This window comes from Phacochoerus africanus, chromosome 11 (assembly GCF_016906955.1).
Source record: "Phacochoerus africanus isolate WHEZ1 chromosome 11, ROS_Pafr_v1, whole genome shotgun sequence".
In the NCBI taxonomy this organism is placed as follows: domain Eukaryota; kingdom Metazoa; phylum Chordata; class Mammalia; order Artiodactyla; family Suidae; genus Phacochoerus; species Phacochoerus africanus.
In genome coordinates, this window is record NC_062554.1 from 33,598,726 (window position 1) to 33,616,439 (window position 17,714).

General features: G+C 34.0%; 1 protein-coding gene across 1 annotated transcript in view; it reads left to right on the forward strand.

The window, feature by feature from the left end:
- DYNC2H1 (dynein cytoplasmic 2 heavy chain 1) overlaps positions 1-17,714 on the forward strand; it is a 306,581-nt gene that overhangs the window by 225,702 nt on the left and 63,165 nt on the right. Inside the window, exon 83 of the mRNA XM_047752686.1 lies at positions 10,467-10,583. Within this exon, the coding sequence (XP_047608642.1) occupies positions 10,467-10,583 (117 nt within the window). The remainder of the gene's footprint in view (positions 1-10,466; positions 10,584-17,714) is intronic.

The following is a 17,714-nucleotide window of genomic DNA, read 5'->3' on the forward strand; positions in this document are numbered from 1 at the left end:
GATGCTCTTCTACTCATCCTCCTGCCTTTCTGCTAATGGAGCAGACTGTTTTGTTTATAATTTTTTAATAGTTTTATTTATTTTATTTTATTATTTTATTTTTTGCTTTTTAGGGCCACACCTGCAGCATACGGAGGTTCCTGGGCTACAGGTCAAATTGGAGCTACAGCCGCCAACCTATGCCACAGCCACAGCAACACAGGATCTGAGCTGTGTCTGGGACCTACACCACAGCTCATGGCAACACCAGATCCTTAATCCACTGAGAGAGGCCAGGGATCGAACCTACAACCTCATGGTTCCTTGTCAGATTCGTTTCTGCTGCGCCACAATAAAAACTCCTCTTTTTGTTGTTGTTTATTTATTTGTTGTTGTTGTTTTTGACTTTTTAATAGTTTTATACTTTTTAAAATAGTTGTGTTACATGCATGCATTTATACACACACATACACACACATTTGTGCCTAAAAATATATTGGTTTATTTTTTTTGAATTTTTATTATATATGGTGTTCTAAGACTTCTTTCATTCCACAGTATTTTTCTAAGATTTATTCATGTTATTGGATTAGCTATAGTTTCACTCATTCTTGTTGCTGTATAATATTTCATCAGGTAAATGTAACCTAATTTGTTTATCTGTTTATCATATGAACATTCGTGTACTTTTCTCCTGGAATGTCTGTACAAGAGTTTCTTTAGGATATGTACTTAGGAATAGAATTGTATCAAACTGTCTTCGGCTATCGTACTGATTTCTTCTCTCATCAGAAGTATGTAATATTGACATCCTTTTATTCCCACCAGTTATGGTATTTTGGGATGGCTTCATATTTACCAATCTAGTAGATTAAAATGGAATCTAATTGTGGCATGAATTTGCATTTTTGATCACTGATGGGACTGGACATCCTTTTATATGTTTATAGGTCATCCTTGCTTTTTTTAATTGGAGGGATAACAAAGAAAGATGTGGCTAAACCACAGTGAGGGAGAGGATGGATGTTGGGATATGAGGCCAGGAGGTAGTAGGGGGCACTAGATAACATTGAGCCTCACAAGGGAGCTGTGGTCATAACTAGATCATCCTGGTGGCATATGCTTTATAGAGAGTTGACAATGGCGTGAAGCAGAGAGGCTAATATATTGCTCAAAAATGGTAGCAGGTTTCTGGAAGTAATTAATATTGATCATATTCCTTATTAGCTTTAATTTTTCTGTAAAAAAAGAAGTTCTATAAGAGTAACATTTATTTTTCTATAAAAGCTACATATTCACTTATTTTTTCCTAAAAAACATGCTTTGAAGTTCCAAAAACTTTATTCTTTTTTTCATAGATTCAATAGCAATTTCAGAGCAAAATTCTTAAAATGTGTTATATTTATTCTTAAAATGATGATGGCTTTTCTGTTGCCAAAGATTTGAAGATTAATTGCTAGTGTAGTAATTTTAGCAACATTGCATTGAATGGCTTTTATGAACTCAGCAGCTGTGGTTACTCAGCCTCAGCAGCTGCAGTTATCCTGACTCAAATGGTTTTGCATCAGTTATTAGAGAAGTCACAAGTTCCTGGTAAATTCACTTTTTGAAATTAGGAAGCTTCAGATCCTCTTTTCTATCAGATATCCTTCTACTTAAATATATTAATTTGTATTTTAGGAACGTATTTATTAGTTATGACTTTGCCAAAAACATCATCAGCAAAAAAGGTGATATGTGTACTTTTTTACACCATGTATTGAATTCTAGCTTTTAACTGTAAGCAAATCTGAGTTTGAATACTTGTCACATTTTGAATTTTATGACCATTTCAGACAAAAGCAAGTGGAGTGGAAGACTTCAGTAATCTGCTTAATTTTGTAGGTCCCACAATGAGCTTATATTTATTACTTTAGAATGATTACAAGGAAATACTAAATTCACTAGTATTGTTAACTTGATTTTTTACTTCCGTAACTGATTTTTTAAAAAAACTTGTTAAAAAACAAAAATATCCCTTAGCTTGAAAAAAAAAATGGCAATTAAAGGGAAAGTGAATCTAACCTTTCCTTGGTGAATTATTGGTGGAACAAATTAAACCACACCACGTGATCTAGAATGTGAGACATTCTGCAAGATAACTGACTCGGTTTTATCCACAGGTTAATGGCATGCAACAAAGGAAAGGCAGAGACTCTGCTCTCCATAAAAGAGACTTAAAATGTATTAGCTGCCTGACTATTCTACACATACTGATTGAAACAATCCAATTTAAACCAATTTTGAGACCAATGAGGGAAATTTGAATATTAGGCTGTGTATTATATAATACCAATGAATATTTATTAATGTTAAGTTGGAAGAATAGTATTGTGGTTATGTCCATTTTTTTGAGATATATACTTAGTATACAGAGTTAAATAACATGATCTGGGATTTGTTTTAAAACGCTTATGAAATATTAACAAAATAAAAGAGATTAGAGATGGTGGAAGCAAGTTCAGGAAAATCTTGACCATGGTTGAATCCTGATGGGTATATTTATGTATCTTTGAAAATGGTCTTTAATAAAAGTCAACTTTTCGATATCTTTGATAATGTCCACAGTAAAATTAATTTTACAAAGTTAAAATAAATGTGATGGCTATTTATGCATCTTCTTGACTTGTAAGCAAATTAAATGTGGACAGCTTTTAGTACTTATTTCCAAAAATTTCTTGGTGGGAGGCAGCACGTCACTCCCATGGAGGAGGTTGGAAAAAAATACTTTCTGAGCCTCCTTCACAGTTAGAGCACAGGCAGGACAGGCCCAGCACCAGCAGTGGTACTTGAAGCAAGTTCTAGTTCCTCGGTAGTATCCAGTGCCAAGGCCACACAGCCTCTTCGTTTATCTGGAAAAATCAACTTCTCCTTACTTATTCCAACCATGATAGCCAGTTTTTTTTACTGGTTCTAAAGCCCACTTTACTTCCTGGTTATTCTGTGAACTACCAAACATTGTATTTATAATTATCATGGTGGTTAATTGACATTTAATAAACTGCACATATTTAGAGTGTATGATTTGATAAGGTTTGACATATGATACACCAGAGAGACCATCACCACCTTATGGGAATGTACCACAATAACTTACTTATCCATTCGTGCACTGAAGGTCATTTATATTATTTTGAATTTGAAACTACTAAAATTAAGTTACTATGAACATTGAATATACTATGTTTTTGTATGAGCATATGATTTTACCTTTGGGACAAATAATTAGGGGCAAATGGCTGGGTCATATGACAGGTACAGGTTTAATTTTCAATTAACTGCCAAGCAGTTTTTAAATAGGTTATGTAATACATTTTTAAAAATAAATATATAAAACTATTAAGAGACATGAGGTCTAATATATCTGTATGTATTATATATAAAATGTGTTTATGTATTTTGTTTGTCTAAAATGTACTTCCATAAAAACCAAAATATAAATTTACCTTCAGCAAGTAGAATTATTAGTCACAAATTACACAAAAATGTATGATTATACAAAAAATTATGATTCAACAAAAGAATCATGATTAAATCTCCTCTAGGCAGACGTGGATCCAAGCATTTCACATAACTTAGTGATTAATTCCAGGTTTGAGTTATTTAGTATTAACCAGAATTATGCATAAAACATTAATATGTATGTTTTATAATGAAGTGTTCAGCCTATCTCTTCAAATGATATATACCTCAATACTTGAACACTGGTATTTTCACTAGTCTTAGCAAAACTTAAACATCTTTTGATGAGAAATTTATTCTTAATGTAATTGTTAAAATTGTACAAGGTAGAAGTTCTCCTGAGATTTATTTCCAGTCTTTAATAACATATTGCCTTGAAAAAATGATGATATGAGTTCTTAGATACACTTTAGATCTTGAGTAAAATCTTATTTCTCAAATCACCAACATAAATTACAGCTTGTTCCTGCATGTGACTGGCATAAATATTTTCATAGAAGGCGTGAGAGGTGTGGAGAAAGATTCCCTGCCCCTCATTATCTTGCATATATTAACATTAAGGAGAGAAACCTCTAGATATTCTCCTATTTCTCACTTTAACATGTTAGTGTGCTGTTTCATTTTTACAGTATGTGGATGTAGTTTGTTTTATCCTGATATGTTTGGTAACATAGTTAAACAAACATACTGTATCTGGCCAAGCACCCATAGGGCGTGTGAAAATGTTAGAGGGTGAGTGATGAGAGAATATGAACTAAGTAACCTTTTAAGGAATCCAAAATAACTCTTGAAAAATGAAATAATACTTGACGTGAAGTTAAATAATAGTGTGTAATGAATTTGTATTTATTTCAAATACAAATAGAAAAATACATAGTGAATTTGTATTTATTTCAAATACAAATAGAAAAATACATAGTGGATATGTCATGTATTATATGAAAAGTATTATAAATTCTTTTTCTGTACATCTTTATTTGAGACAAAAGATGATTTCGCTTTTTTTCCTTTTTCAATCTGTATACATTTAATTGCCTTTTCTTGTGCTTTGGAATATCTAGATCTTTGTGTGTAAATGTTGAATAAAATTGTGATAGTCTTATCTTGCTCTGATTTTAAAGGGAATATTTTCTAATATTTTATTATGGATTATAATATTTACTATGCTTTGTAGATACCATTTTTAAGGTTGTATTAATCTGCTTGGATTGCCATAACAAAATACTACAGATTGGATAGCTTAAATAACAAATTTATTTTCTCACAGTCTTGGAGGTTGGAAGTCTGAGATCAAGGAGTCAGTGTGGTCCGTCTCTGATGAAGACTGTTTCTAGCTTGACCATCTTCTCACTATGTTCTCACATGGTTTTTCCTCTGTGCATGTTTGCAGAGAGAGAGAAAGAAAGAGAGAATGAGAGAAACAGGACATCTTTTTTCTTCTTAAAAGGACACCAATCCTATCTGATTAAGGCCCCACCCTCATGACCTCACTTAATCTTAATTACTTCCTTAGAGGCCCCATCTCCAAATACAGCCATTATGGAGAGTTAGAGCTTCAACATAGGATTTGGGGTTGAGGGGACACAAACATTAGATCCCTAATACATGTTAAAGTTTTCTGCTATTCCTGGTGCTTCTATTCATCTTTGTTGCGTAGCAAATCATCCCAAAACTTAGTGACTTGAAACAATAATGTTTTATGATTCTCTTATGATTATGTGGTTCGGCTGGGTTAGTTCTCTTTGGTTTCATCTGGGTTCACATGTAAGGCTGCTTTCATTTAAATAGTTGACTGGAAGTATCAAGATGGTGTTACACATATTTGCAGATGACATTATCTCTTGGCTGGGGTAACCTGGTTTGCAACCACATGGCCTTTCATCTACAGCATCTAGCATGGTGGAAAGGATAGAGCAAAAACTGCAAGTTCTCTTAAAGTCTAGGCTTTGAAAATTGCTCTCAGTTTTGCCACGTTCTATTAGTCAAACAAGTCATAAGACCAGCCCAGCTTCAAGGAGATGGAGAAATAGATTTATCTTGATATCTGAGAAGTGAAATATTACTTTGCAAACATGTATGATTACAGTGAGGCATAAATTCCCAAAACTGTTATGACAGTCTTACACATCTTTGCTATGTTTCCTATGAATAGTTTGTCAAGAATGTGTTGGTCAATTTCATTGATCATGTTTTCGCCCAGTGTTGAAATATTAATATTATTTTCTCTCTAATCTGTTTATGTGATGAACTATATTTTCTATGATTGAACCATATTCAGAGTCATCATTTATGTCTTTTTTTAATGTTTGCTTGATATTTGTTTATTTTTTTGCATCTGTGTTCAGGAGTAAGATTGATCTATGAATGCCCCATTATCTTTCACACAGTGTTTTTTACTTGCTTCTGCTGCTTGATTTGAGGAATTTTGCCTTATTTTCTAGTCTCTGAAATGCTTGGTACTAGATTTGAATTTCTATTCAAGAAATGTGAACAGAACTTTTATGTTAATTTCTTGTGTCTGAGATGTACTTTCAGATAGTATTTTCACCCCTCATTTAATTTTTTAAATAACTATAATAACCTGATTTAATTTTTCTATTTCTTCTAGAGACTGTTTTATTAATTTATATGTTCTTAGACATTTCTCAATTGGTCAAATTTGCAACCTTTTATGGCATAAAGCTATTCAAAATAATCTCATATTGTCTTTTAGTCTTTTCAATATCTGTATTATAGTCCTTGTAAAATTAGAATTAAAATCGGTAACCAACAAGGACCTACTATATAGAACGGGGAATTATATTCACTATTTTTTAATAACATATAAGGGAAGAGAATCTGATAAAAAATACAATAGGGAGTTCCTGTCATGGGGCAGCTGAAACTTAGCTAACTAGTATCCATGAGAATATGGGTTCGATCCCTGGCCTTGCTCAGTGGGTTGGGGATCCAGTGTTGCTGTGAGCTGTGGTAAAGGTCGCAGACGTGGCTTGGATCTCAAGTTGCTGAGGCTGTGGTGTGGACTGACAGCTGTAGCTCCAGTTCGACCCCTAGCCTGGGAACTTCCTTATGCCATGGGTGTGGCCTTAAAAACACACATATACATACACATGTGTGTGTGTGTGTGTATGTGAATCATTTTGATGTAAACCTGAAAATAAAACAATATTGTAAATAAACTATAATACACAATAAGATAAAATAAAATAAATTTTTGCCTTGTCTTATTTATCATCTAACTATGTACCATTGAACCTAATCAGAAGTCTCATAATTTTATTAGTCTCTTCAACAAACTGATTTTTTGTCAGTTTTATCAGCTCTCTTTTATATTGATTTTCTATTTTATTAATTTTGTTGTTCTTATTATTTTATTCATATTTATAATTTTTCAAGTCGAGACATTTTTAGTATTATCTTTTTTTTTTTTTTTTTCTTTTTAGGGCTGCCTCCACGACATATGGTGGTTCCCAGGCTAGGGGTCCAATTGGAGCTACAGCTGCCCGCCTATGACACAGCCACAGCAATGCCAGATCCGAGCCACATCTGCGACCTACGCCATAGCTCACGGCAACACCAAATCCTTAACCCACTGAGTGAGACCAGGGATTGAACCCGCAACCTCATGGTTCCTAATTGGATGTGTTTCTGCTGTGCCACAATGGGAACTCCAGTATTATCTTTGAACACAGCATTTTCTGTTATAATTTCCTCTAAAAATCTCCTTCACTGTAGTTCCATAAGTTTTGATATGTGGAATTTTCATGATTGTAATTATGTGGGGTGAGTTTTGATGATCATAGTGTTTCAAACAGATCACATCATCACCCAGAAGCCAAGCAGAAAACAGCAAGTGTCCCTAGTCTTTCCTTCTGCCAGGCAGTTTGTTTTCCAGTTAACTTGTTGGGTGCTCTTTGAGAATTCTGGACTTCTGTTTTCTATCTTTGGAAATGTGGACCTTATGAACTCAAATGAGGGATATTTTACAAAGTAACTGACCAGAATTCTTCAAAAGTGTGAAGACCATGAAGGAAAAAAAAAGACTGTGACAGTTTGGGGTAAGACTGTGATAGACAACAATTAAACATAATATGGTGGTCTCCTGAAACAAAAAGAAAATGTTTGTGGAAAAATTGATAAAATTTGAATAAGGCCTATAGTAGTTTAGCTAATAGTACTTTAGTATTAATTTCCTGGTTTTGATAATTACATTATGATTATGTAAGTTCTTTGTTGTTGATAATGATGTTATTTATGCACAACTTTTTAATGTACTGTATTAAAATTTTTCTCCAGACATTTAGTCTGCTGTACTCTCTGAAACAAAGTGAAATTAAGTATAATTAACTTAATTTCCTTGACAATCCATTTTCACATCTGTAAATTGAGAATGAGGGTTTAATGTTAAAATCTACACCCCTTCACATTCCAAGAAAGATTATACTGGAGGTGATTTATAAAAATGTAAATTACCTATTAGTTTAAAAACAACAGTTAAGGAAATCAAAATAAAATTAGGAAAGGAAAAAAAAAGAAAACTATGGAAACAGTTTATGCTAAAAGAAGACGAAACAAAGCTCATGCTTAAATTTCTATATAGAAAGTTGATGTTGTTAGATTAGAAATTATTCTTTGTGCTTTATACCATCCAAAAGAAAAGAGAAATACATTTGTGTGTAAGATTTAGTATGCTGCAATAAAAACACACCAGTTGCTCAGGAGATATGTAGGTATTCCTAAAATATCTCTCATTGTTCTTTGGAATGAGAACAGGTGGAATGAGTGACAGCATCTTTTGTAGCTTCCCTACAACCTCATAGATTCCCCAAAGCATGCCAGTGGCATCACGAAAGATGTTCAGTATGGTTAGAACATGGAGGAAGTGATGTATGTGTGTTTTTCATGGGAAATTTCATCCCCTTTGACATTGTTTTAAAAGGGTATTATTGAAAAAAAATTTATTTGGTTTTAAACATGAATAATGGAAAGTCATTTTATCATCTGTACTTTGTAAATAGATAAGTATGTAAGATTTTATGAAAACAAAAGGTGGTCCATTGTTAGAGCCCTATCATCATTATAAAATATTTTATTATGCATGTGAGCTCCCTTTTCATTACTCTCTGTTTATTAAAGATTATAATGTATCATGATAGTATTGTTATGAAATACAAGCCTCAAAAGTTATTTTTCTGGGAAGAAAACATTTTTTGGGCTGGTAAACATTTTATTTTTAAAATAGTTTTTAACATCAGGTGTTAAAAATATTTGAACCTTTTTCCTCTAGACATCTCTGCATTCTTATTTGTTTTCTGTCATGTTTGACAAATTTAAAACACAAATAAGTGATAGCAAATGTTACCAGAGTCAAAATAGCACTTCTTCTGACTACAAACTAGTGATGTTTTGTAGTCTAGCAGAGCTGATAAATTAGGTGCTGTGGTAGGGTTCAGCTAGAGCAAATGAAAATAATTTATCAGAAAAACACAGAAAATGAAACACTGAATCACCACAATTTTTTCTAGATTAGAGAATCAATCAAAAGCTTTGTAAGTAACTTGAGTTTAACAGCAGGATTGTATATGTACAACAATTATGTAGTATAACTATTTTGAAATATTTATAATCCTTATTTTATTGTGAATTTTGCTAATATAAGAACACCCAAAATATTAAATATAGGCCAATCTGTTAAAAAGGAAAAACAACATTTCCCAAAAAGTAAAATAGAAAAATAGTCGACATGCTGCAGCAAATGTTGGTGTTCAAAATACTAGATTAGGAAAACCTATTTTGTTTGTCAGATGAGCAATCAGCACAATTTTAATACTTAGTTGAAACATTTATGAAGTACAATAGTAGATATCTCACTGATTTTATATACCTACTCCAAATATATATAATATAATATGTAGCATATTCAGCAATATTCTGGATCATTCTTAGCAAATGATTGAGAAGACTGGTGTTATTGAAATGGAAGGCATTAAACACTATTTTAGAAAAGAAATGTAAATGAATTGATTTTGATGAAAATGATGATAAAGAAGCTGATAACAAGTTGCAGAAGTGAAAACTCTAAAAAGGGAAGAAGAATTTACTTTGCCTGATTTTAACAAAGTGATCTGTATTTCTTTCATTTGAGTCATGTAGAAGGAAGGTTGATGACAACTTAAAATTAGTATAGAACTTTAAAACTTAGATTTATCACTTTTTTTTTACCAACCAATAATTACTTAAAATTATCTTACTATTTTAGATATTTTGTTATGTTATTTCACTCTCTTTCCCATCATTTCATCTTTCAATAAAGGCTGTATTTAAGGAGTTCCCTAATGTGGTACAGTGGAAACAAATTGACTAGTATCCATGAGGATGTGGGTTAGATCCCTGGCCTCACTCAGTGGGTCAGGGATCTGGTGTTTCTGTGAGCTGTGGTATGGGTTGCAGACACGGCTTAGATCCCACATTGCTGTAGCTGTGCTATTGGCCAGCAGCTGTATCTCCAGTTAGCTTAGGAACTAGCTTAGGAACTTCCATATGCCACGGGTATGGCCTAAAAAGCAAAAAATAAAATACTATAAAATAAAACAAAAAAAAACCTGTCTTTAATTTATCAAAATTCTGAAATTATGCAATTTAGATCATTCAAACTAAAAAATGTTTTGGATTTCAGAAATGAGCAAATAGAGAAGTTATTAATAATGGATAATTAGAGCTTTCTGGCTAAAGAAGCACCTTGTCAAATTAAGAACCATTAATTTTTATAGTGATTTCTCTCAACTCTTCTTTTTTTGCCTTTTAACTGCTTAAATAAATCAGTAAAATATTAATTCAATTGAACAGAGATAACGGGATTAAAACTTGAAATATATATATTCAGTTTTTATTTTTATAAGCTAAATGTGGCTATTTTTATATCTATGCTATTTCCCTCTGAATGAAGTCATTTTCATTTATAGCTACTTATTATTTTCTTCTTTCAGGTTATTTCACAGTTGAAGATCTTGGGCAGATCAGTAACAGCTGGTTGCAAATTTGATAGAGAAATCTGGTCTAATGAACTTTCTCCTGTCCTCAATCTTTGGAAGAAACTAAACCAGGTTAGTAGTAGACTTTTTTTGTTTTCCTTTTTTCTCCCTATCCTTTTTTTTTCCAATGTGATCTCCAAATTGTCCATGTTGGTAAATTTTTGCATTGATCTAACCTTAATGTATATGGCATCCTGGAAAATGATGGAAATAATAGTAAGAGAAGTAGATCAGCCCATGAAGCAGTAATAATTTATTCTATCTTGGTAATGTACTATGTCATCCTCTATGCCTGCTATTATATTTTGCTCACTCCTTGCCTTCTCTCTTCTCTTTCTATAAAGTCAGTGACTGCTATTAAGGTTGAAATTTTTCAAAGGAATCCAAGTACTAAGGAAAAGCAATTCATCAGCTGGAATTGACTTATTTATATACTGTAAAATAGTTATACATTATAGATGTTTGCTTGCTCACTAGGAAAAACCATTACAGTATTATGATTCCTATTATAATTGAATAAGGACTTTCTAGAATTAAAAAAATATAATTTTACAATTCATATGTTTAATAATACTATAAAAATCCCTATATAACAGATGGTCTTCTTCAATAGGAGAATTCAAATTAGCCTTGTTTCAGAACATTGTAATTTTGAGTATAATGGCTTAGTCTCAACAATTGATGATTGTTGGGAGTCTGAAGAAACAATGATCTCAACTAACTGGAATTGCCACTGTATTTAGACCATCAGATTGATAAAGCTTTATATAGCTAGCCTGAGGGAAAATAAAAGAATGAAAAGAAATGCTATGAACCTTGGCATCCTAAACCCATGCTCTCTGCTGATGCCTGAGTCATGCAAGTAATCATATTGTAGAGATTCCTGACTATGAAGTCATGGCCCTAATTTCCATTCTTCATATCAGTTCATAATGAACTCTGTGAGGATGGGGTTTAAACCCTCGCCTCGTTCAGTGGATTAAAGATCTGACATTGCTACAAGCTCTGGTGTGGGTAACAGATGCAGCTTAGATTCCATGTTGCTGTGGCATAGACTGGCAGCTGCAGTGCCAATTCAGTCCCTAGTCCAGAAACTTACATATGCTGCAGGTGTGACCTTGGAAAAAAGAATAGTAAATGAATAGAGTTGTGGATTTTGTTTTGTTTTACATCTATTCTGTTTGATACTCTGAGACTTTGCAATTTCAAAAGCCAGCCTTTCAAGACATGGCTATTTCAGTCTGTTTCTCACTCTAGTGGGGCTGCATGCTGTGAAATATCAAGTAACCTGCTATCAACGGTGGGTGCTTGATATTGCTATTTTTAGACCTAAAATTGTGACATTGACACTGTTCCATTCAGGGCAATATAAAAATATTAAGTTTACAATCAAAAACTCTCCCTGGCCTGGCCCCAGCCTTGGCACCAGTCCCTCTTCAGCTGTAAGTTACCATATCCTCCCGCTTACAAGTACCCAAACCCTTTCTGTCTCCAAGATGTTTTTTTGTGCCATCCTTTGTGTTGTTTTCTTTGTGTCTTGTTTTCCCAAAGACAGGATTCAAAAGCGGGAGATAGTTTGTCATTTTTGTCCAGAAACAAGCAAAACTTTTTAAACTTTATTTTAACTTTTACTTATAACATAGATATAGATTCATTAAAAGATTATCATTATATTCAGAATAGCCAAATTAATCTATCAGATATCTTATACTTCATCCTATTGTTTTTTTTCTTACTTCTCCCATTTCCTTCCCAATTATTATTGCAGAAAACTCCAGTTTGACTCTCATCATAGCATATTTCGAAGTCATATTTCAGATCATCACATTAATTTTTCTAAAGTAAATAGTTTTTCACCAAATAGCTCCATATCCAACCTCACTGATAAGCCTTCTCCATAATAAGGCAGATCTCAGTGGTTCTGTCTGTGAGGACTTACCAAATGCTATTTAATTCTCCTAGAATCTCATAGCTGTGCTAAACCAGTAATGAGCAGATAAAGTCCCACCATCTTCCAGAAGCCTTCTTAGCTGTTACTTTTCATATTTCTATAGTACAGACTTATAAATTACATAATAATTCCCATAAAAGTCATATTCTAAACCAAGCAATTTAAGATATGGCCTTAAGGCATAGGAATTCTTTTATTTTGGGGTAGCTTTAAAATTTATTCATATAAATGTTTCAGATAAAATAATTTAGTGCCTCATTTCTTTTTACAGTTTTTCTATCATTATTTTTGTCAGGTTATAGTTAATTACTAGCTAAATTTAAAGCAATAATTCTGCTTAAGCAATGAAAATAAATTTTTGATGAAGAGTAAATAATGGGAAGTCAACCAGGTCCTAATCTTTCCCATTAAATAGCTAGAGGACCTTAGTTCGTCTTTTTATTTCATCCTGGTTCAGTCTTTAGAAGATTGTACCTTTCTAAGAATTTGTCCATTTCATTTAGGTTGTCCACTTTGTTGACATATAGTTGCTTGTAGTAGTCTCTTATGATCCTTTGTATTTCTGTGACGTTCGTTGTAACTTCTCCTTTTCCATTTCTAATTTTATTGATTTGAGCACTCTTCTTTTTTTTTCTTGATGAGTCTGGTCTGACAAACCTAATAATGGTTTATCAATTTTGTTGATCTTTTCAAAGAACCAGCTTTTGTTTCATTGATCTTTTCTACTCTTTTCCTTGTTTATATTTCCTTCATTTCTGCCCTGATTTTTCCTTCCACTCACTTTGGAATTTGTTCTTCTTTCTCTAGTTGCTTTAGGAGTAAGGTCAGGTTGTTTATTTGAGACTTTTTCTTGTTTCTTGAAGTAGGCTTCACTCTTAGAACTGCTTTTGCTGCATCCCAAAGGCTTTGGATCATTGTGTCTTCCTTGTCATTTGTCCCTAGGTATTTTTTTATTTCCTCTTTGAGTTCTTCAGTAATCCATTGGTTGTTTAGTAGCATAGTGTTTAGTCTCCATGTGTTTGTGGTTTCTGTTTTGTTTTGGCTTTTTTTTTGCTTTTCAGGGCCGCACCTGCGGCATATGGAGGTTCCCAGGCTAGGGGTCTACTCAGAACTAAAGCTGCTGGCCTACACCACACCCACAGCAACATCAGATCTGAGCTGCATCTGTGACCTACACCACGGCTCATGGCAACGCTGTATCCTTAACCCACTGAGTGAGGCCAGGGATCGAACCCACAACCTCATGGTTCCTAGTCAGATTCATTTCCACTGCGCCACAGTGGTAACTCCTCCATGTGTTTCTGTTATTTTGCAGCTTTTTCTTTTTATGGATTTCAAGTCTTATAGGTTGTGGTCAGTATGATTTCAGTTTTCTTAAATTTACTGAGCCTTGATTGGTGGTCCAAAATGTGGTGTATTTTAGAGAATGTTCCATGTGCTCTTGAGAAGACTGTGTATTCTGCTGCTTTAGAATGGAATGTTCTATAAGTACCTATTAAGTCAACCTGGTAATGCATCATTTAAGGCCTGTGTTTCCTTGTTGACTTTCTGTCTGGATGATCTATCCATTGTTGGAAGTGGAGTGTTAAAGTCCCCCACCATTATCATGTTATTATCAATTTCTTCTGTTAAGGCCATTAGCAATTACCTTATATATTGAGGTTCTCCTATGCTGGGTGCACATATATTTATAATTGTTATATCTTCTTGAATTGATCCTTTGATCATTATGTAATATCCTTTGTCTCTTGTAACATTCTTTATTTTGAAGTCTTTTTTTTTTTTTGATATGAGTATTGCTACTCTAGCTTTTTCTTGATTTCCATTTGCATGGAATGACTGCTTCCTGCCTCTTTCAGTTTGTATTTGTCCCTAGAACTAAAGTGGATCTCTTGTAGACAGCATACATATAGGTCTTGTTTTTGTAACCATTCAGTCAGTCTTTTGGTTGGGACTTTTAATCCATTCACATTTAAGGTAATTATTGATATGTACATTCTTATTGCCATTATCTTAATTGTTGGTCTTTTTTCTTCTTCTCTTGTTCTCTTCTGTTCTGATTTGATGACAATCTGTAGTGTTGTGTTTGGATTGCTTTTTCTTATTTGTGTGTGTTTCTATTGTAAGGTTTTTGGCTTGTGGTTACCATGAGGTTTTGATATAGCAGTCTATATATAGATACAAAATTGTTTTACATTGCTGGTCTCTTAATTACAAATTCATCTCCAGTATCCTCCATTTGTACCCTCCTCTTCTCACAGTTGCTAATTTTGATATCATATTTGTGTGTGGATGACTTCCTATCTTTACTATATGTTTGCCTTTACTGATGAGCCTTCTCATTTGTAGTTTTCTTGTTTCTAGTTGTAAAGACCTTTTCTTTTATACCTAGAGGAGTTTCTTAATATTTTTTGTAAAGCTGTTTTGTTGGTGCTGAATTTTCTTAGCTTTTGCTTATCTGTAAAGCTTTTGATTTCTCCTTCAAAACTGAATGAGAGCCTTGTTGGGTAGAGTATTCTTGGTCAGAATTTTTTTTCCTTTCATCACTTTAAATGTACCATGCCACTCCCTTCTGGCCTGCAGAGTTTCTGCTGAAAAATCAGCTGATACACTTAGGATTCTCTTGTATGTTATTTGCTGCTTTTCTCTAGGAACTTTCAATATTTTTTCATCTTTAATTTTGGACTGTTTGATTAATGTGTCTTGGAATGTTCCTCCTTGGATTTACTCTATATGATATTCATTTTGCTTCCCGGATTTGAGTGGTGATTCGTTTCCCATGTTAGGGAAGTTTTCAATTATTATCTCTTCAAATATTTTTTCTGCCGCTTTCTCTCTCTTCTTCTTCTGGCACTCCTATAATGTGAGTGTTGGTGCATTCAGAGTTGTCCCAGAGTTCTCTTAGACTGTCCTCATTTCTTTTTATTCTTTTTTCTTTATTCTGTTTTCGCCAGTATGTCTTCCACCTCACTATTCATTCTTCTGCCTCCTGTATTCTGCTCTAGATTCCTTCTAGTGAATTTTTTATTTAAGTCATTGTGTTTTTCACCTCTGTTTGTTTAATCTTTAAATCTATTTCTTTGTTAAAGATTTTTTGTAATTTATTGATCTTTGCCTCCATTTTTTTTTTTCCTGAGATCTTGGATCATCCTTACTATCATTACTCTAAAGTCATTTTAATGTAGGTTATCTCCACCTCATATAGCCGTTTTCTAGAAGTTTCATTTTGTTCTGTCATCTGGCTCATATTTCTTTGCCTTTTCATTTTGTATAGATTTTTGTGTGGTCTCATTTTTTTCAGGCTCCAGGGTTGTACCCTCTCTTATTTCTAGAGTCTTCCCCCTTGTGGGTGAAGTTGATACAGGGGTTTTGGCAAGCTTCCTGATGGGAGGGACTGGTGCCACCCCATCAGTAGGTAGAGCTTAGTCTTGTCCCTCTGATTGATGGGGCTTTGTTTCTGGATGTGATTAGAGGTGGCTATGTGCCTAAGAGGACTTTGGGCAGGCTGTTTGCTGATGGGAAGGGCTCTGTTCCCACCCTGTTTGTTGTTTGGTCTGGGGCTTCTCAGCCCTGACCAGTGGGGCCAGATTTTTCCAAAGGGGCAGCCCTCCAGGGGAATTCACACTGTTGATTACTTCCTGAGACCTCTAACTCCAATGTCCTTCCCCTACAGCGAGCCACAGCTGCCCCATGATTTCTTAGGTAGGTCTGACCCAGATTCTTATGGAGTGTCTGCTTTTCCCTGAAACCCACTGCACAAGAAACTGTGTGCATCCTCCAAGAGAGGGGTCTCTGTTTCTCCCAGTCCTGTGGAGCTCTTGCACTTAAGCCCCACTGGCTTGCTTTGCCAAATGCTCCAGGCTGGGAAACCTGATGTGGGGTTTGTAACTCTCACTCCTATAGGAGAACCTCTGTGATATAGCTATTTTCCAGTCTGTGGGTTGCTCACCTGGCAAATATAGGATTGCTTATATCATAAAAGTGTCCCCCCTACCATCTCAATATGGCATCTTCTTTGTCTTTAGGATATCTTTTTTGGTAGTTTCCAGTCTATTTTGTTAATGGTTGTTTAGCAGTTAGTTGTAATTTTGGTGTTTTTGTGAGAGGAGGTGAGCTTGAGCCCTTCTACTTTGCCGTCTTGTCTCTCCCTAGAGGATCTTAGCTGAATCATTTCTGAATTTTTTCTCATGTAAAAAAAGGTATAATATCTCTTCTCTGCATTCATTTATTCATTTACTCATTCGTTCATCATATATCTATTGATGTGCTGGCTACATGCTTGGCATTATTGTAGATGCTGATTTTTTTAAGAGATGATAGCAATACACAAAAATATAAGTATTATAATGTTCTTTGGGAGTCCAGGTGAGGGGTTGATCAGTTACGCTGAGAGAAAGTCAGAGAAGGTTACATGATGAGTAAGAAAGACTAGGGTATTATCTTCCTACGTGTTTCCATGATGTAAGGGATAAAGCCCAATCCTGGAAACATCTCTAGATCATTGGGCTTCTTGAAATATTTTATATGTAAATCTGTGGGACTGGTTAAAATTTAAGCCCATTACATTTCCTAAAACATCTTCTTTGGAGGGGAGGACAACAGTTACCTTGTTTCTCTTTATAAGTAGAGAATAACCAGTTCTCCCATCCCTTGCATACCTTGCCAAGAGAATATCTGGCTACCTGCATAGGATAATCAATCTGGCTATCATCCAGTCACCCCAAAGGTACATCCTGGAGCAAAGGAGTAGGAGCAACACATTATTTACTGTCAAGTAATAAATATCTCTAATCCAGAATATTTTGTGTTAACATTCAAAATGAAATTAGTAAAAGTGAACACTGAAAATCCAGTACTCAACTATTTGAAAAATTATGTCTTGCCTTCTTCTCAGATCATGGTTGAATTTGGGTGTAATTAAGAAATTGCTTTCAAATTTTTTCAACATACTTATTTGCTTTCAGCAGGATCTATCTCTGGCTAAAAATAGAAGCTAAAATTCTCTGTTTCTTATTTTAAAAAATTATAAGTTACATGTGACTCCTAAATGATTAGGCTTTGTTTATAGACTCTGTTTTTCTATTAAGTAATATTATGCAGTGTTGGATCTTTTAAAAATTTTTCTCAGTGAATCTGTGCACTGATCTTGAAATGCTGACTCTTCCTTTCAGTTCTCAAAGTTATGAACCAGTGCTCTCACTATGTTAGGACAGTTGGGCACTTCTCAAACTTTAAAACAACACACACGTACA